Source organism: Aphelocoma coerulescens, chromosome 7 (assembly GCF_041296385.1).
Source record: "Aphelocoma coerulescens isolate FSJ_1873_10779 chromosome 7, UR_Acoe_1.0, whole genome shotgun sequence".
Classification (NCBI taxonomy): domain Eukaryota; kingdom Metazoa; phylum Chordata; class Aves; order Passeriformes; family Corvidae; genus Aphelocoma; species Aphelocoma coerulescens.
Genome location: NC_091021.1, coordinates 2923096 through 2944821, shown reverse-complemented (window position 1 = coordinate 2944821; position 21726 = coordinate 2923096). Strand labels below are relative to the sequence as shown.

General features: G+C 40.7%; 1 protein-coding gene across 2 annotated transcripts in view; it reads right to left on the bottom strand.

The window, feature by feature from the left end:
* The window catches only part of BARD1 (BRCA1 associated RING domain 1), a 41147-nt gene that overhangs the window by 9926 nt on the left and 9495 nt on the right, over positions 1 to 21726 (bottom strand). For both annotated transcript variants that reach the window (XM_069021762.1, XM_069021763.1), the window contains 6 exons: positions 19609 to 20603; positions 12130 to 12210; positions 11270 to 11442; positions 4042 to 4150; positions 2376 to 2511; positions 1384 to 1476 (listed from right to left, as the gene is read on the bottom strand). In XM_069021762.1, the coding sequence (XP_068877863.1) occupies positions 1384 to 1476; positions 2376 to 2511; positions 4042 to 4150; positions 11270 to 11442; positions 12130 to 12210; positions 19609 to 20603 (1587 nt within the window). The remainder of the gene's footprint in view (positions 1 to 1383; positions 1477 to 2375; positions 2512 to 4041; positions 4151 to 11269; positions 11443 to 12129; positions 12211 to 19608; positions 20604 to 21726) is intronic.

Genomic DNA, 21726 nt, shown 5'->3' with positions numbered 1-21726 from the left:
GCTGCATCAGACCCCATGAGTTATTGCTAACATTTCCCACTAGGGAGGAGAATCACTCGCTTTTAAGTAGTATGTTGCTTACTAAGCTGGGAGCATTAGCAGTCAGGATTGTACTAATCAGTACCAACAACATAAAATAAAACACAGCTGCGAAAAAAACCCATAAAAATATTCCCTGAATAACCCCCAGACTATTTCATTAATTCTTTTTTTCTTTTCCAATCACTTCTAAACATAAAAGTTCTTCCATGAAGATTTAAATTCAGGTCTCACTAATGAAATCTCCCTTCCACTCAGAAGTTTTCTAAGCATCTGACTAGCAGGGAGATGAAATGAAATAAAGGCAGCATGTAGGAGAGAACACATGCAAACCTTCTGGGCTGAGTGAAGCCAAGCACCTGCCAAGGGATTCACCACAGAAACACTGTATTCAGTCTTAAAAAAACCAGCATGGAACAAACTGTCTGGAAGCCAAATGAACACCCTGAGTCCAGTGTTCAACCTGATGCTGTGCTTTAGTTTGCACCTTCTGAGGCTTTGCACAGTGTCTTCGTGAACATTAGTGAGCAGAAAACCCAGATCATTAAAGAATCCTTATGTTCTGATGTTTAGTCACACAGTGGAAAACTGGGATGAAATCTGTCTGTGAGTTTTCCACGGGTAATTAACTCATTTGTAGTGTACTTATTAGCTAAAGGGACTTAGCCATAAAGGTCAAGGGGAAGAAGATGGGTTTTGCAACTACTGTGAAAGCACATACTAAGAAATACATCCGAAAGAATAAATTAAAAAATCAAAATTTAGGGTCTAAGTCCACAGAACAGCTGTATAAAAAAGCATGCACTGTTATAAACATTAATTACAGACTGCATGAAAGATGACTTGCATACTAACTTGGGTTAGAAGTTACAACCTTCAATAGATCTCTGCTTGTATGTAAACATAAGCTTACTTCCTACAGGCCTGGAGCATATATCCCAAACAAGCCAAAGTCTCCTCTCAATTTCAATGCAAACTGCTCATAACAAATCCTAGAATTCAATAAAATCTTTCCTTGTCTCCCAGCATACCTTCCATAATCTTCCAAATCAGTCTTAACGTAGCAAGGAAGAAATTCACTCCCTACTGATACTTAGACTGTGACCTATCCAACACACCTAACAATGAAATGCACTCATTTACCAAGGAAGTAGTAGCTACATTTAATTAAATACATTCAGTTAAATTTCTGGCTGTTCACGAGATTTGAAAACAATCCCTTGCACTTTGTGTTAAGATAGCATTGATATTAGGGCAGTTTAAAAAAAAAAAAAAGTTTCCTTGGAATCCCATCTACAATTTCTGGTTAAAAACCCCAAGGAATCCCACATATTTTATACTTACACTCAAACTTGAGGACCCAACATCCAGTCAGAACAGCCATCATGCATTTGACAGTACTTGGCATCGGAACTTCGGGGATAACAAGATGAGTTACTAGGAGAAAGATTACATCAGTAAGACTAAAAGCACAGGAAAATCAGGACCATGCCTGGCTGAAAAGCAATCAATCATTATTTAAAGAATAACCAGACTATAATAATTTATCAGCCACTCTTTCCAGCGCAAGTAGGTGATTTTTGACACTATGATCTGAGTTAGTAGAAGAGCTATTAGAAATTTTGTGGGTTTCAACATACACTTGCTGTGAAAAAGGGATGGTTTTATAGTTCTACGCTAACACTTAAATCTTCAGATGAGCTAACACAACTCCACTTAAAATTCTGGAGTAGTAACCCAGAAGTGAAAGATGGTAGGGGGAAATTACCTTAGCATTTTGTTCCCAAGCACTCCAAAGAAAAACTAACGAGGGATTAAGATAATGTTCCTGTTCTCAAAGAGGGGAAAAGAACTCAACCAAACCCCATAGTCTGGCTTCACCAATTTAATGAAGAACAAAGTCTGAAGGAGGGTAGCATGTGAGAAGACATGTCAACTTTTAGTCAATGCCATGCTCTTTTCTCAAGGCACCATTTGCCCAAGGCTCACTTCTGGAGAGTATAAACTTTACAGGATGTCTCACACAGAGCAAAGACCTTAAAGTTGGTAAAAGAGGTGTAAAGAAAAGAGGTCTCTGAGGAGCCTTTGGGATTTTAAATAACAGACAATAAACTGCCAAACTGTGGCTCCCCCAGAAACTTAGTAGACAGACAAGCTTTATATGTGTTTACATGCAAAACACACCATCACTCCACTATAGCTACAACTCAGGGATTTCAGAAACTGCACTTCCCAGGAGTGATAAAAAACCCTGTTGCAGGTAGTATCTTAACGGATAAAGTGCAGAACTGTAATTACTTATATTTGGACAGAGACATTTCAACAAGACTCCATACCTCTGCTGTTAAATTCAGTGCACCTCTGGGCCTTCAGGACTGTTGCTAATTTGTTCAGCAATTTCTGCTGCTCTGCACTAAGATTGCTCCCCAGTACACCAAGAGGTCCATTTCTTGGCTGGCTGGAGCTCAGTGCCTGCGTGAACAGAAAATTCTGCAATAAGCTGAATGTTTGGGAACATAAGGAAAGCAACTTACTTACTGGACAGCTTTCTTTTTCAAGAATAAGCATTTTGAAACACAATTCATGGCAAGCTTAGTGGACAGGGTCCATGAATAAATCTCCCTGTAACAAATCAGCTCCACAGGAAAAAAGCTTCACATTAGAGGTACTTCATTTAGCTTATGCAAGGTACCAAAACACCTCAGGGATCAGTTTTTCCTCCCTTGCCCTTTCTGGTGCTTTCTAAATACACTGAGGTGCACACATAGAGCTGGCTGAACACCATGTATACAGCTTGGCAGACTGCAGTGTTGAAAGAGAAAAAATTTCCTAATTAAGTAGTAAAACCACCTACTTCTAGCAAAGTATTAACAACAGATATGGTATTGAGCAACCTTTATAATTAATATCTGCATTTCCTTTTAGTCAAGATCCCTAATACTCTGCCCTGTAAGCAATGAATGCTTAAGTGGGGTTTTTGATGCAGATAGTACTAATGCAAAGTAAGAGGAGCTTTATGCTCACAAGGGTAGGATACTTTAGCTCCTGGATTTTCCTAAATACTCCAGATTCCATAGCACAGACATCTTTAGGATCCAGTTACCCAACAGCCTCAGGCTCTGGATCAAATCATCCAAGTGAGCCAGCAGCCATCCCCTGGCACACACTCTCACCCCAAAGCAAATGCAAATACCAAAATGGTTTGACACAGAAGAGCTACATCTCACATTTGCTACAGGTAGGAGGAACAGCCACATTAGTCCTGGTTTAGCTGCAACAGTTTACTTTTGGCCACTGGGTATATTGTGCCCTCAATGAGGAGGGATTATAGCAGGCTACATAGGCTGGAGTAGATTAGGGCTGCTTCTATCAACCATGTCAGCTTAATCCTCATTCATTAGGAAGCACAAAGCATTTCATAATGCAGTAACTTGTTAGGTCTGAGTACCTGATTCTGGATACAAGTCCTGAGAAGTCTTTGTCCAAAAGAGGAGGAAAAAAAAAAACCAAACCCAAAACAATCTCCCAAAAGTTATTTTCAGCTGCTGAGCTGGTACTTTCATTGTTGGACAAAGGACGATGGTAGAACAGCCTTTTAAGGGGACACAAAAAGCACCTGGAACAAAGACTGCTGCTGCTTGCAGACAGTTTGGTAAGTAGAACAAATTTAGGTATGCAGAAAAACAACACCAATAGTAAAGTTCAAGCAGTGATACTTGAGGAATAGCACAGGCTTGTTCTCCTATAATAAAACCACATTACAAGAAATATCCTTTGTTTTCCCAGATAAAGCTCTAACACAGAACTTCATAGCTTGTCAGTGCTCCACATACATCCTAGAAATACTGTCCAAGACAGTTTCCCAGCCTATTTTAAATCTCCCTGTAAAGCAGGTGACGTACCGTACTTACAGCCAAGCCTTCAATACTTCAACGAAGAACACATGGCCTGTTTTTTTTGTTAAAAAGCAAAACACAAAAACAAACCCACACAGACATTTACCTCAGAGGGCTGGTTAAGTGAAAATGATTCATTCTTCACTGGTGACATTAGCACAGATTTCATCTTTTCACTTTCTGCATAGTCCACAGGCCGCAGACCAAATATATTACTGGCAAAACAAGCACAGATGGGTTTAAGTAAATAAAATGTGACTTGATTCTTAACTAACCATGCATATTAGTTGGGTAGCTTTCCCTCCCACTTTCTTATTAATATGTAATTTCAGCTAAAAGCACAAAGCTTAAAGTAAGAATTGCATCCAAGACAGATGGATACAGAATTACAAGCTGTTGCATTCAGCTGAGGAGTAAGGGATGTTCAGAGCAGAATGTTCAGTTAAATAAACCACATCCTTGTTAAACTGTTTCAAGATGCACTTTGATATCATTTGCAAGACCCAGAAATTTCAGTTTTAATCTTTCATTGCAGTCATGTAACCAAAAAATGTATTTTTGGCTTATCCGTTTGGCATAAAAGACATGTCAGAAGATTCTCCGTAGTGTATTAAACATGGGAGCTTGATGTGGCTGTGCTTTTACAGAAAAAGCTATCTGCTTCCTACTTGGGAACCCCGGCTCCCCTGCACTTCCAAAATCTGAGTATGCATCTCATTTTCCCTCAGTGTGCTGTTCCACACAACAGCACATTATAGCCAATTCAGTCAGATTTTAGTCAGTTTGCCAATTCTGTCGAAAACTATTGATTGTATGTGGCACCTCATAGTTATTAGTTGTGCTTCAAGACTGATTTCCTCTTTTAGCACTCCTCAGACAGAGGTGATTTGCTATAAACACATCAAGCTCAGCCATGGCTTCAATTCCTTCTTCACACAACTTTGCTGCTGCAGGACAGTAGTGAGGGGAGGGAAGCCTGAAATTGCAGAACAGGTATAATTGCCATCAGCAAACAGGAGCTTCTACCAGCACTCTGGGGAATATTCTGCTTGCTTTGCCCTTTTTGAGATTAATGGCTGTTGCAGCTGATCCTCTTCTCCCCAACACACTTAGCTCTGGCTCTCCAAAGGCACAATAAGAGCTCGTTATGGAGGGGAAGCTTGTCACCGAGAACAAAGCCCTGACTCAGTGTCTGAAATCTGGCAAGCTTAGTCATCAAACAATGAAACATTTAAAGAGGTCACAAAACCACTGCAGCTTTGAAGAGCGCTCACTCAGCCACGAATTCCTGTGCAAAGTAGGAATCCAGGAAGCTTTACAGGTAATTCCACATGAGGCCATAACCCAATCCAGCCCAAAGAGAAGCTCAAATTATTAAGTCTCCACTCTGACTTAACTGGGGGGCTTTGGCCAGCACTAAGCTGAAAGGGATGTCTGACCTCAGCACCCTTCTGTGCCACTGGCTGAGCACTGCTCACTAGCACAGCCCCTTAGGAAAACAACAATCCACAAAAATCCCCCACAGAAGAGTCCAGGATGGTATTTTACACTATTACAAATCCCAAGCTCTTCCATGCTACTAATGAGCATGGTGCAGGGATAAGACAGAAAAACTCTGCAGACTAAAAGATAATTGGTTAAATCTCTGCCCAGTCCTGGGAGTTGCAGCCCATTAAATATTGTCATGCTGTTCCTGCTTTGTCATGCATCATCAGGGTGGCTCTTGCCCTTCCTTGAAATAAGGCCAACATTCGACTCAAACTGCTGCAAGATAAAGTTCCTTTGAACAATGCATCCAGAGAGGGGAGATATATATATATATATAATCACACACACTAAAAATCACTTTGAGGCTAGTTGGCTGACCTTTCACTGAGAGCTAAGCAGAGGGAGGAAATCACTGCATGTCAGTAGTAGAGATTTGGGACTGCTTTTCCCTCCAAAGGCACAGTGAGATTCTTGACTGTTGGAAAAAAACCTCATGAATATTTACCATAGATAAATATATAGACCATCCCAGTTAAATATAGAAAATCTTTTGCCAATTAAACTGTATAAATAAGAGCTCCAGCTACCCCTTCTGTATTCACTTGCAATTTTTTCTTACAGTTTTAAGCTTGTTTCAGTTGCTTCTTACTAGACCATTGTGATATGCTGTCCCATCATTAGGCAGCATTGAAGAATGAAGGGCTATTTATAGCATGCTAAGGTGGCACAGTTAAGTTGTGACAAACTTGGGAGCTGAGGTCTGAAAAAGGAACACCAGCACAAGAGACGGTTTAAAAGTTTTGAATATTTGCAACTAAGCAGATTGTTGAGCTTAAGGAGAGTGAGCAAATGTAGCTGAAACAGGGGAAAAGAGGGTTTACATAAAAAAAAAGTACAAGGAACACAACCTAACAACAGATTTTTAAGTAGGATAGTGTTGTAATTTACTTTTCAAAGAGAAAGGATAAAAACTGTATTTGTAGTTTTTAAGTAAGGCAGAGGAATGGGAAACAGAAGCTTTAGGCCAATGGTGCCCACATCCATCTTTATCCAAACCAGCTGAACAAGGGAAATCATCCACCTTGTTCCGAGTAAAAGATGAATTTTAATCCAATATGCAAAACCAAATTAGACATGCACATTTCGTCCACCCTAACACACAAAGAGTGTTTTCAGAAATACCAATAACTCTGTGTGCTCCTCCTACAAATCTGGGTTTGTTGGGAAAGGGTCCAGTGCACATGATGAGTTCCACACTCAGCAGGCAGACACAACTGTTTCTGCTAGAGAGAAATCAGTGAGGTGCTTAAGCTGGAATACAAGGTCTCCAAGGCATCCTTCTTTCTACCAGAATGCAAGTGGGCTTTCTGGAAGCTTTTTTAAAACATTCAAGAGTCAGATGTACCCTTGGGTGCAAGCAGCCATCTATTAGCCATCAAGGTACTGAATAGTCAGCAGAGGACTGTTACAGCTGGAAGAAATCCAATCCAAGACTAGGATGGCTGTGCTGAGAACAAAGATGAGCCCAGTGAAGAGCAACTCAACCAAATCTTCTGAGTATGACTTTCCACGAGATAATACTTTGTAATTCTTTGTAATCAGGAGTTTTAAGCTGCTCCATAAACCAAGTTTTGCCCCAGCCCCACAAAAGAGTTCAGTATTGAATGGAAATCCTGCAGCCAGGTCTCAGTGCAGTAGCCACTCACTCCCACCTGGAAATCTGAGTGGCTCAGGGCTCTCCAGGCAGCACCTGGATTTTGAGAATGTGCTAAATAGAAACCTTTCCTGAACCTGACAGAGGGGAGAAAACCTAATCTGTGTAGCCAGGAAGACCATCTGAGATATCCAAATAGAGCCAGGGTTTTAATTAACCTGCTGTCAGCAGCAAGTTCAACATACTGTCTTGAAGAAGATTCGAGAAGATTCGAGTCCACTTACCTAGGCAAATCCAACCACTGCTTTATTAGGACCACAGCTACCAGTGTCTTGCACTTAGACAGCAAAGACCTGCACTATCTTGACTCAGAACAAGCAGACAAAAAGATATCAGACTCATGGGTCCAATGCCTCCTGGAATGACTGCGGGTTATAATCATTTTTGTCCCTGTGCCATTCATGATTGAGGACCATGGTCTACCCACCCCCAAGCATTCCCACAGGTTTGTTCAGTCAGACTCACAACTACACCTAAAAAAATAGAGCAAGATGACAGTTTTTACTAATGCTGAACTTACTGTGCATGAAGAACTGGAAAGGCAGCCCATTTGAGTGAAAGCATTTAGGAAGTACTGTGAAATTGCAAATGCAGAGATCTAATTTTTCAAATCACTTGGCTTGCTGTGAAGCAAGGAAAAAAGACAGAATTCAAGCACGTTTTAAAAAGCCATAAAAATAAAAATTAGTTATGTGTAGGAGATTAACTTTAAAAAATTAACAGGACCAGTAGGACAATTAATAGGTCCACTGGTCCATATAATATTTTTCGTCTGTAGTTTGTATCTCTCCCAGTCAGTGAAAACTTCAATGAAGTTGTGGACAAATGAAGTGCCACAACTATTAAATCTCAGAGATTTCAAAAAAAAAAAAAAAAATTTGCCAAGGAATTAGGAAATCCCAGGATTACTTTCTGCCAAAAGAGGAAGCCCTTATCTGTTTTTGCTTGGTCCAAAAGATACGTGGCTGCTTCCTGTTATATAGAGCTATTTCTTAATGCACTATGAGTTAACATGAAAGGACAAAAACATAGCCTGAAAGGCACTTGGAATGAGATGCACTTGATGGGTTTGTGAATATCTGATATCTAAATCCAAAACTGCAAAGTCTCAGCTCTTTGGATAGGGTTGTACCTCACCCACTGAGGTCCCTCAGGAACCAGCTGTATTTGCTTCCAGACATATCCTACATCCCTCCACAGACCAGTGGGTCTTACCTGCCTTTGGACCTGCTGTTAGTCATTACTGCACAACTTTAAAATATATTTCATCTGGCACAATTGAGTATCATGCTAAATTTCGAAACTACTGCTCTAAGCAGGCTGTTCAATGCAAGCTCTGTTTTTATTCCAGTAGATTAACTCTCCAACACACAAGGGATATTAAGACACAAAACTGAGTTAATTCTACTGCTAAGACAGCAGCAAGACATCAGTCACTTCTGTGAGGCTTCATGCTACATATTTCATGGTGTCCCAAGTAACATTTGAACACATTTGTCATGTTCACATTTTACTTAGCTTAGCTAAAGTAAAACACTTAAGTAACCACAGCGAACTAATCAAACCTTCCTCCCCGCTCCGGTAAGATAAAGAAGAATCACTTTATCCCATCACATTAAGGAGGGCCCTCTCCTTGGCTGAAAGTTAATTCATTGAGAATAGGCCTGAAGAGCCTACAAAAGGACTAGAAAGGGTTTTAAACACCAAAAAGAAAAAAAAAAGTGAACTAAAATTAGACCAATTTATCCATTTGACAAAATTGGTTTGGTATAGTCTTAGCTCACATACTGAACACCTCTCAAGTTAAGGCACTCCAGGAAAATAAACCTTGGAGAAGAGCTGTAAGTTCTACTCATCACTGCTTCAATTTCTACTGTTAAGACCCTAAAATAATAATGTGAAGGTGAGCATTAAGTACAAAGACACCAATTATAATTAGCCATAATGAAATGAACTATAATTGCACCATTTTAAGTGATCAGCCTGTTCTCATCTCCTGTTTTTAAAACTGTGGTCTGCTGATTTCAGGGATCTAGGAAAAAATGTCACTGAAGAAAAACAAGCTTCTTGTCAGATGGGACTCCATTATAAGAGTAGCTGCATCCACTAGGAAGAAAGAATTAACTAAACCTTCTACACAAAAGAAGATTCGAGTCCGCTTACCTAGGCAAATCCAACCACTGCTTTATTAGGACCACAGCTACCAGAGGCAGTGGCAGCAAAAACACCCTGTAAGATTTGCAAAGTCATGATCCAGGGAAAGATCACAGCACAATTCATTGCTGGAAGCTATGAGGGCACAGGAGGGAAGGGAGGCACGAGGCATTCTTAGGAGTCTCACACACACTGTTCCTGTTTCCATCGTTTCTTGACAGTGCTTGGAATAGGTCAGCAGTGTCTTACTATTCAAGCCTGAACACTTTGCTTGTACATCTATTTCTCTGTGGCTCTAATCCTCTCTGTAAAAATAGGGGAGGGGAAACCCCAACCCCTTTCCATCAACACACACAGCGGCATTTCAACCAGAGATAGAGAGCCTACAGAAGATCTGGAAGCCTCAGTTCTTACAGGAGGGATGGACAGGACTGAATTTGTGCCACAGCACCCATGGTTGCTTTTGTCAGACAAATCACACAAAGATTAATGGCAGCTAAATTTGTTCTCAGAGACTTTTACTAAACATTATCTACAGTCAGTGAAAAGTTAAAGCAGGGCTTAAGGTTTACATAAATCTCTCCTTCCCTGATTAAAAAGCTTCTGTTTCAACAGAGCCATGTTTGCTCATGTAGAATGAGCTGAAAGAGGTTCAGCTTCACTCTGTTTGTGTGAGCACATGCAGCAGAGACCAAGGCTAACAGGAGACCTGCAGAGTCCACTGCTGACATTTGGAGCCTGGGCTGTGCAAACCCACCAGAGCTGAAACCCTGTCACAACCTTGCAGCAAAGCTGTTGACTGTGATATGCTTTCAAACACCAGACAAACAAATGATAAGCATGACACCACCAGTTCCTCATATACAAAAGGCTTAAAAATCTCTGAAGCTGTCAGCTTTTCCAGGTGCACGGGTCTCTGTTGCTCAAGAACAAAGTGAAGACAAAATTGATCCTTCTTTTACTTTTTCATGCTGAAGTCTTGAGAGCTTGTTGATTTGTTTTGGCTTTTTCTTGTTGTTTTTTAAACTCTAATATATTCAAGATTAGGACTTTATGAAAACCCTATGCTTTCCCACAAAGCACCTTAATTCTGTATGCTTCCAAGAGTGTGAATATTGAGAGCTGAAGTGATTAAGCTGAACTTGTTTATGCTTCTTCATGTGGCTGCCAAGGAAACTTGTATCATGCTAGACTTCATCCTGTTGTGTTACCATACACACACATCTACTGACAACTTGAACTGGACTCAAATTTATACACACAGGCCCTGGCACAACAACAATACAACACCTAGAATTACATTTAGTGTCTGAAATACTAATAGGCTGCAGGGTTATTCACAGACTGAAAGATTTAGCACCTCCTATACACAAATGTCAAAATCTTCAGGAGACTTAACTGTATAGAAGAGTCAACTGAAAATATTACTTAGCTTTTTTGCTTTATTTTTTTTTTAAATTAAAAGGTGTACCAGGGATTAGTGCTTTGATCAAAAAAGGCAAAAATGAGAATTCCCAAATCTCCGCCTGTGTCTATGCCATTTGTGAAAAGCGAAGAGACTGGAGCAAAATGCCTTCTGCTAGCAAGTAGTGTAGTAAAAGTAACGAGACAAAAAACAGCTGTAGCAGTTCCAAACTCATCTAGCTCAGCATCTTAGAGCTGACAGCAGCTATAACAAGATGCCAACAGGAAAGTGTAAGATTAGGGTGAGCATATGTTGTTACTTTCCTAGTAGAGTCTCCAGTACTCCAGCTATCTATGACTCAGGCGTCCTGAGAAAAGCTTAGGACAAAGCCAAATGGAAAAGAAACACCTACCTGGAAAAAGAAGATATAAGCACAGCAGAGCACACATTTAACACCCACCCCCTCACTTCATACCAATCACATTTATTACTAGCTCTGCTTCATACTCACTTAACATCCACTCTGGATGTTGTAGCTGTGGTTAATGCCAGCAAGATTCCCCATGTACTCACACTGCATCCTGGGAGGCGCCGTGCAGGAGCAGCAGCTCCACGATGGCCACGTGCCCGTTCCTGGCAGCGTCGTGGAGCGGGGAGTCGTTCTGGTAGCCCGTGGTGTTCACCAGCGCCCGGTGCTGCAGCAGCAGCTCCACCACCTCCCGGTGCCCGTGGTTACACGCCTCGTGCTGGGGGGGAAAAGGCACGGCGGGGAAACTCAGGTGAAACAGAATTCACAGAAGGACTCCTCTCACGGCAGTTCCACTTTCCAGCACTCTGCAGATGGCCAGGGAAGATGATGCAAGGCTACTGCATTACACTCCTGACAGGAATTACTGGGAACCCAGCACTAACAAAAAGCCCTGAGAAGAACTGAATAAAGGCCAACTGTGTGCAAATTAGACTACAGGGAACAAAACCCCCCACATTACAGGCTATCAGGAGTATTCTGCAGGAGAGGAAGAAGTCATGGTTGAAAAGAACCTTTTGTTTATTTTCTGTAATTCTAGTGAGCAATTTTTTCACTCCACTACTTGATATATTTCCAAACCACTGAGGACATTAGGAACCCATTAAATACAAACATTGTTTGGAATTCATCATTTTCAAGTTATCGTAGCTGTATTTTCTGCATTTGCAGAGTCACAGGCTGATCGATTTCATCGCCTGCCCTACACCCCAGCAAAGGAGAATTACACCTGGGCAGGTCAGTGCTTGCTAATGAATTCTTTTAACCTTGTTTATCATCACTTCTTCACTTTGCATAATTCTCTGTCACCTAAATGTGCGTGAAGGGAACTAAAATATGGGAGAGGAAAGGAGGGATGAAGTGAAATCTGATTAGCAGACAGATGAAAGAAGCCTTCAGCACTCACCAGTGGTGTCCAGCCAGCATTATCTTTGACATTGGGATCTGCCCCGTTTTTCAGCAGCTCCTCCACAGCTGCTAAGTCACCCTACATAGGAAAAAGCCATAGTCATGAGAAAGTAATGAAGAAAATACACAGATACAACACAAACTTGAGAGATGCCCAATTAAAAATTTAGCTGCAATAAAAATGTAATGATACAAGCCTTCCATGTAGATATTGTCATGATAACAAAAGCTCAACTGATCTGGAGACCACACTTAATCATTGCTGCTCATTTAGAACCACCCACACATTTTACACAATTACATATTTCTAGACAAAAACAATGCATGTAACAGAGTTAATTCAAAATAAATGGAAAAGTTTGTGCTAATTGCAATCTGTCCACTACAGTCAACTGCAAGGATTAAAGACAAGAACACTTATTGAGAATTTCCTCATCCTTCAGACTGGATTTTTTTCAAGCTAATCTAAATAACTGACTGAAAACATAGGTAAAATAAATTAATAAGCCTGACAAGCTTCTAGAAATTGGTTTTCCATGAAAGGAAAAGAGTTTTATTTAACACTGCAATTACTACTTTATGTTGAATCTCACTGACACTTTCTCTGACAGTTATCTACCAAACAATTTTAATTTGCTTTTTGGAAAAATGCTATATTCAGTTTTTACTGTAAGCAAGGAGGTGTGGAAAGGGTAGAAACTGATGAAGAGGCTACAGAAAAGAGGCTGAATAGAGATGAGGCAAAGGAAGCAGAAGGGCAGAATTTGCGAATCAGAGGTTTTGACACCCTGAAAAGCAAAGTTGGTAATAAGATTGGAGCATATCCAGATGCAGCTATAAATAGGTAAGGAGCTCAGCTGTGGAAGCTGAGGCAAGGAGATCTCTGCAGTGCAGGCCTCAATTCTTATTATTTTAGGCAAAATCAAGTGTTTCAAGACAACTGCTGACACTTTGCCTAGGCCAGGGTACTGTGATCCCAAATGAAGATACAAATATACAAACTGGTATGTAGCTCTTGTCAAGGCCAAATATACAATACAAAAAAAGATCTGAAGGAGAGAAATTTAATCCATTATATACATCAAGTTCAATGCCTTAAGTTGTGGAAAGTCAAGGAATTTCTAGGTACTACTCACAGCATGCCTTAGAAAAGGTAAGAGAATATTAAATTAAGCTTTAAATACAATAAAAACAAACTTAATCCGATTTTGTTACCAAGAAGCACTTTGAAAAAACAAAACAGCTTTAATCTTCACTCTTTAAGTTAGAAAATATGTTAAGACAGACTGCTCTGCAAAAATAAATCCAGCAAGCAACAACAGTAAACTCAAAATTCACTGAAATAATGCTGAGACTCACTGGCTTTACAACCATCAAGGAAATTAACACATCAGAGATAAATTTCATGCATTATATTCACAACCTGGATGTCCCAGCAAAATGTTACCTTTCAAAGCAATTAAAGGATTCTAGCAGCAGCATATTCTTTATGGTTGCAAGGTAACAGACATACATCAAACCTGAGGAGTTATTCAGAGGCAGCCAAGACAGCGTTCAGCATAAAGATCCTTCCCAACAGAGAGAACACACAATTATCTATAATGAGCGAGAGCTGAGCTTATCATTTAAAGTTCAGTTTGCAAACATGTACTGCAAGGGTTTGACATTTCAGGAGTACTGCTTTAAAGCAGGAAGCACAGCTAATAATTTGTGTGGGCATCAGATACTATCACAGCCTTTCAGATCAGTTATGTTAGCATTGATTTGTAAAACATCACTGTGGCTTTATCAAAGGAAACGTTGATGGTGTGGACACCAGGACTGACAACATCCACTGACTTAAATCCAGGCCCACGTCAGAATTAGAAAATTGGTGTTTTGCTGCTTACAGAAGATAAATATTGTCATCATGTCATCTGTAAATGGAACCTGCTCCCTACAACCAGTACTGAGCACTGAGAGTGACAGCAAGGAGGGAAAGCTGTCATGAGCTGCGCAGTGACTGGATGGGCGCTGCCAATCAGGATTACAAAAGAGATTTTAACAAAACAGCCAGGAGAATGTGCCTTTTGTGTCCTCAGAGGCTCTTCAGTCAGTCACCATAACGTGAACATTTAGCTAAAAAAAGCAGAAGACTCAATTTCAAGTCGCAGATCATTAACAGGCACATTACCAAGTCCCTCCTGCAAGCAGGACCACAATCACAGAATCATTTTGGTTAGAAAAGACCTATAAGATCATCACATCCAACCATAGGTGCCTCTGAGCTTTGGACTGGATTTTCCAGAGGCTGATAACAGGTTTAGATGACAAGTCAAGCCAAATAACTGTGATCCAAGGGTAAAAAAAAAAAGTGTGTTTTCTTTTTTACATTGGCCACTTCTATCAAAGTTGATGGAATTACTAACATTTATAAGCTTATAAATGCTTAGCTAAACTCTAAACAAGAAAGAGTAAGCACCACATAGGTGCAAGTCCCAGACACAAATATGTCAATTCCATGTGTTTCCTCCACAAGAGAGCAGAAGAAACTACACCTGTTAGTATGGAATGACTAATTCCAACATGCTGCATAAACATGTGCTTTGACTAATGCCGAAATTAATTTTGTACATTTAGTTCCTTGAGTTTACTTGATGCAGCAGGAAAATCACCAGTCTCCACTAAGAAGCTATAACCAAGTGACACAAGGAGAGACCCTCTTGGCTGTCTGCAGCAACAGAGGGGAAGTGTTAAGTGGAAACACTTCTTGTTCAGAAAAGGAGAACAAGGCAAACACCAGCTAGAAAAATGCTCCTACCATTAAGAATTCACAGGCAAGTGTTTATTTTGAAATCTAATTATCAATGAAGGATTACATCCAGCTCTTGAAGAGGCAGGAGCTACTGCAGAATGCAGAATTATCCATTCGGAACAAACAAAGCTCAGGACATTTCATGCTCATAACAAAGCTCAGCTGTAGTGACAAGACAGTAAAGCCATGGGTTTGCTCTTCCTCGGCAAGGCAGCTCACGGGAGCTCGGGAAACCAGAGAAGCAGGAAAAGCGCTGGGGCCATCTGTTGGCAGACCTGGAGCCGGCAGTAGCTTAGACAGGGAAGAGCATTTACTCGGCTTTACAAGCACTTCCTCCTCCCAATGAGAATTTAGTTCCTGCAGCCACGGCTGGCTCAAGCCCAGAAAACTACCTCTGCTTGGCTTACACAAGGCTGTTGGGTTTTTCTTTTCCTTCTCCCTCAAGTCCTGATTTTATTACATATGGTTAAGAACTGCACGTGTCCTTTCAGTCGCATTTTACAGGTTTTTTTTTTCATTTTGCCTTTTACAATTTCCATTAATCAAGGCATTTTTCACCGAAAAAGTCAAATTATTAAATAAATGTGAACATATTCTACAAGAAAACCTATTCTACCAGTTAAGAGAGAGATGCAAAGAATTAGGACAGGACATGAAGATGAAGCTAAAAACCTGTACCCCTTCAACCAAATACTTGCTCCTTCATTTACAAATTTAATCAGGCCACTTCAGTCTTTAGGTCAAGCAAATGAACCAAAAAAGCCACCTTTCAAACACAATGACATTTGCTCATTTAAGCTGGGGGGGAACTAGATTATTTACAACTCATAAATGGTCAGGGAGGACAAATATGAATTAAAGTGTTTTACAGGAATTGTGAACTCTTTCCAGGAACCTGCAAGTTCCTCACCTCAAAATCCTCCAAATTAATTCCCTACACAGCAGACCGCTCCCTAATAACAAACATACAAGAAACTATGCTTAACCTTCAATAAAGAGAAAACATGCAAGAAGTTAACCTGCCTCAGAAACAAGACAAGTAACAACCAAGCATTATTGAAAAAGCAACGGTAATTTGTTTCCAAGCTTCCAAATCAGCACTTCGGAAGATGGATTGCTTTGACTCATGGCCAGTTTCCATATTCTCAAGTCCTGCATTTGAAACTATTGCACTATTTCATATTTGCCTTGACCTCATTTCTCCAGGAGGGGAGATGTTCTTCTGTGACACAGCTCTCAACCATGGCACACAAAAGATCCAGTACCAAAAGCAGGAAGGTCTCAGCTGACTAGGTCAGACACCTGAAAACAAGATTTAAAAGCCATGATGTTGGCCATCACATGCTCACAAAACCACAACATCTTCTCTGCTCTCCTTCCTAATGTGTCATTAACTGGTAATAAAGCAGTAAAAGGAGCACTCTCACGGGCTCAAGGAATTATCTCACAGTTATTTTACTCTGTTAATTATAAAGACCATGAAGAGTCCAGCACAGCAGGCTAGCCATGGGTGAAGCCTTTCTGTGAGCCCTCCTTAGAGTGACAGCAAGGAGGGAAAGCCATCCTGAGCTGTCAAAACTAAAGGGTACCTGGGACAGGACGTAACCAAATCTGGTCCCAATACACCATCTCTCTCTTCAAACTAAGTAGATGCTCTGCATAGAGGCAAATTCTTCTTTCCTCAGAGCAGGAGCAACTCCCCATTTCCCTCTAACTTGAAGCATGAACAAGCCTTCTCCCAGCTCTTTCCCACCCACTCCCTGTAACAGTGCAGCTGCTGCCAAGATCCTCTGACACCCTTCTGTGCTGCAGTTCTCTGTCCCTCTCCCTGGAATCCATAGTGGCACAATCCCACTGTGCTCTGCCCCATCACCTCCCTTGGCAAAGCAGGAGAAGCACAGGCACTACCCAGACCTGAAATGCAGTGCCAAGGAACTGGGGGGTTCTTCTCTCCACAGAAGATTTAGGACTCCACACAAACTCGTTAAGTGGCGCTGTGCTGTGATTTAATTGCCACGGAAGAGCTGGTCCTGTGAACAATTTGCTCTCTTACTGTAAAAAACTCCCGTGTGGAAGGGCTGTTGATTGGGCAATTTTCCACTAGTCTGGAATACTCAGAGTTGAATAGGTCACATTTTGTATCTTAACTAATTAGGATTTTACCTTTAATGACTGTGAAGATAAACACATCTGCTGTTTGCTACAAGAAGAGTCACATTTATTTTCATTTATTAGTTTAACTCAGCATTAGGTTCATCCACACTAGAACCTTTCTTGAGAACCATTTTGATTTCAGTAAAATAATAACTACTAGGAGTAGTAGTAAATGGGCTCAATCCTTCAGAATCATTAGAAACAGCACAACACTCTTCATGCCTGCTAACATTGGGCATAATCTATTTTAAATAAGAAAAAAGGGAGAATTCAATTAGCTTCAATTAAAATCTGGGTATTAGACCCTAACAGCAAATGAAAATAATACAGATTTATTTTTATAATTAATGAAGTCCCACAGAATTAAGACTTCATTTTACTTTGGGGGAGGGTGGCAGCTACAAGTCTGTTTCCCTTTACACACATGGAAAAACATTATTGGCTGTGAAAATAACAAGAAAAAAAACCTGCCTATAAAACAAAACTGGAAGAGAAATGCGTCTTTCAGAAACAGAAAAAAAAACCCAGAACTAATTTGGAAAAAAAAAAAAACAACACAAAAAGCCACAACAAAAACCCAACCCAACAAATCTAAACCCCACATTGAGAATATACAAAGGGCATAAAGCCTGGTACTTTCAAGACCAGTCTGAGAAAATACTTTTATCAGCTCCATACAGGGTTCCTGCAAGTTAAAAGATCATAACCGAGAGATCACTTCCCTCGTGTTATTTTAGTTCCATTTCAAAGCAAACTTTGGGATCACCCTGAAGCCCTACCTAGCTACACAAGCCTTTGCTAATGAGCACCTCAATGAATATGGAGCTGCTGGATAAAAACCACAGCAGAACTAATGAGGAACAGAAGCCATTTCCCATTTTAGCTCAATAATTATAAACATCAGAAGACAACACCAAAAGGAATTCACACACAGGACTGAAAAAGCCCATCCCACTGCCCACACTCCAGCTGGAAGTCAGCTTTTTTTTGGCTGTACCAACACCAGTAAGGAGTGCCAGCAACACCACTGAACTTCGATAATCAAAACATGTTTATCCTTTCTGCCTACAGCATGAACTGTTTAATTTTTCCTCATTTATTTTCAAAATGCTTTGCAATGAAAAACCACCTTATTGGCATATCACCAATATGCCAATACTCCACATCTCAACAAGCTGCAGGGGTGCTGTTTTCTTAGATGAAATACCTGCGTTCCGAAGAAGCATCAGGCATATTGCTGGAAACCGTACCTGTGTGTAAACTTGCCAAGGCAGATCCATTTTTTTCAGAACCAGTCAGTCACGACTGTATTCATTACAAATCCCCAGAAAATCACAGAAGGGTAATTTGTAAACAGTGTTCTAATAAAGAGGAACATGTGGGACTTAGGACGAGAAGTAACAGGAGACCCCCTCCTTCAAAGCTCTTGAGTCCTGTGAGGACAACATTTCATTTTCTCCCCCCTAATTCCATATTAATGACATCAAATACGAGATTTGAACTCGACTCAGCTCAGCTGACACTTCCATTTAAAAAGGTCTTGTGCAGCAGGAGTGGCTTATTAGAATGCCTTTGAAAGAGGACACAGTTATTTATCAAGAACAGCCTCTGTCTCACCAGGGAGAAGTGCTGTATAAATGTCAGGTGCTTATAGAGCAATCAATGCTTCCAGTATATGCAGTTTATTAATCACACAGCATTTGTATTTTATGATTTAGCACAAAGTGCATTTAAATTGCCAGACCACAAACTCTTTGAAATGACCTCTCAGAAGGGAGCTGCCATGAGTGCATCTGATGAGTGGGACATGTTTTACCCAGCTTTTACAAAGCAATGGGCAAGGACAGCCCCTGCAAAGAGCAAAGCCATGAAGTTCTACCACACCAGGAACCGGTTAAGATAATAACATAATGAGTGTTAGGTGTCATTCCATGACTAACACTGACCTTACATAAAACTGAGAACATCCCAGCTCTGTCCCTTTCCTTCAGAGCATAGGGCTCAGCATGGGAATCACAGGGTGCAGCACCTCACTCCCCTTGAGCCAACACTTGCATCAGGTGGTGGATCCAAGCTTACATAATAGTTAAATAATGTCTCACAGTTATCGTTATGTAGATAACTCAGATCTTGTCCTGGCTGAGTTACCAGCTCAGACTGAACTGATCAAGATCAGAGATCTGAAACCGTTCCTAAACTCCTTATGACAAATCAGAGACAGCTTTCTGGCACACAAGGCCAAAACATTTAAATGCTTATCACTTCCTAGAACTCACAGGTATAACTGAAACTGTAATGCTTTGAGTTTCCAAGTATAATCATCTTTGATCATTCCAACAGCCATTTCTTTATGAAATCAGAGAATCAGATTGGAAACTTCCCAATAAACCTAGAAGAAAAAGATCACAAAATGAGATTTCCCTCCCCAAAACACAGTGTTCTAAAGTAACTGGTTTCCAGAATATTTTTAAAACAACATTGTCTTCGTAAACTTCTGTTTAAAGCTGAACTAGAAGATGATGGTCCTACCTTGATGGAAGCAACATGGAGCAAAGTCTCTCCCTTGTAATTCCTTCTGGCAATTGTGTTGCCACCAGGGGATTTCAACACAGAAGGACTGAGTGGTGTTGCTACTTGGCTGCAAGTCTTGGAAGTGGATGGGGTAGAGGGAGATTCTGAAAGTGAAGGACTGTTTATCACTTGAAGGGCTGCAGATCTTCTTGTCTTCATTCCAGTGTCAGTGAGATTGGATGCAGAGGAAGAAATCTGAACTGGTGGCTGGTGTTCAGTCACTGGGGAGATGGGGGAGCCCTGCAGTGACTCCTCCAAGCCATCGGCCTGCCTGCCTGACTTCCCAGGAACGTCCCTCTCACTTCTTGCTCTTTTAGACTGAGGAGTACCCTGATGTCTGGATTGCTGCCTTCCACGTTTCAAAGGCATAACTGCTTTTTCTATTGAGGGTGTTGTCTCTGCAGCACAATATTTTTCCTTGCTATCTCGTGCAGAGCACACAACCTCACCATTATCTTTCTTCTCTGGGGATTCTGCCTGTGGTAGAACTTCCATACCTCCTGTATTGTTGCTGGAGTCAGCTTCCTTTACAGACTCCTGCTGAGGTCTTTCTTCAGGACTCTCTGGTTCTGGAGTGCACAGCACTACTGGCTGACTGCAGATGGTCACACACTTTTCCTTGGGAGTCTTCTCCTCGACTCCTTTCTGCTCAGGTTTCTCTAAGCTCCACTCTTTGTTAATGTCTGCTAGATGTTTCTTTTTCATCTTCTTCCTCTGTCTCTGGGTTGGTCTCTTTGTCGGCTTGGAGGGCTTCTCGTGAGGAGGGGAAGGAAAGAAATCATAAACTGAAGATGTGTCTTGACCAAGGTCATTGCTTTTAGTCTCAGCCTGACTCCTCTTCACAACACATCGAATCTTCCTGCTTCTTGGGCTGAACCACATTTTTATCTGTTCCTTCTTGCTCTTTTTTCCCAAGTCTGAGTCAGTCGGTGTGGATGTATCTTCTGCTGAATCTAAGTGCATCAGGGAAGAGTAAAAAAAATTATGGAGTACTCTTCACAACCTCACAAAGCAAAAAAAAAAAATCTTAACAGTAACTGCAGTAACTGATGAAGTGTTACTAAATACAATCTATGAGTGCTTTCATTCCTTCTGAGAAGACACATGTAGTGACTTTAAAAGACCTGGCAAGGTCACATGCCACTCTGGAGTTCAGAGATCCCAGTGCAGCTACAGCTATCCATCAGGCAAGTGAGCATCCTGGCAGAGAAATTCCTCAGCAGTCTGGGTTCACAACACAGCACGTGCACAGAAGAGTTCCGGCCAGGTCAGAAAAGGACAGAAGTTGGTTCTCGCACTGAGTTTTCCTTGGAAATAGGTTTAACAAAGAGGCATGTGAATACACAAAAGAGCACAACAATTTTCTAAAGAGATATTACAGTTCATCTGAAGATGAAAAGGAAGAATAGCTGTAAGCAAGCAAAAATAATATCCTTATAAAAATGTTGAGCATTGCTGAGAAATCTTGACTGATTCCACAGATACAGCAGATGAATCAGAGGAATATATAGAAAATCTGTAAGAAATCATGTCCTGTCATTTGATCCTTTACCCCTTGGTAGTAAATAATTTCAAGGAAGCTAAGCATTCTGATGATCTCAAACATTTCTTTAAAAATATGCAGTGGAGCAATTTTATAAATCAATTCGTACATCACATTACAAATCAATGAGCAAGATGATGGAGGAATATCCTGTACTCCCAGCACATGAAATAACAGGTGAGAACAAGGACTATAAATACTGTCCTCAATGGCTTAAGAATAAATTAAGGAGTATAAAGTGACCTCAAAGTTAGACACTAATTTAATTTGACAGGTCTTTTGACACAAAAGAACTATAGCAGATTTTGTACCAATTCCTTCATGGGAACCCAAGGTATTTTAGGTTATTTGGACAAGTCCTCCAAAGTAAATGCACAACTCATTCCTTCTGTTGCCTCATACCTCAGGGACTACCACTCACAAAAGTCTTGGTGATTTATAGCAAGCAAACACAAAACCAATATGAATTTTGTTATTTCTATTTTTTTTTTGAAGCAGCACTAAGACCAAGATTAGAAGGGAGGGGAGGGTTT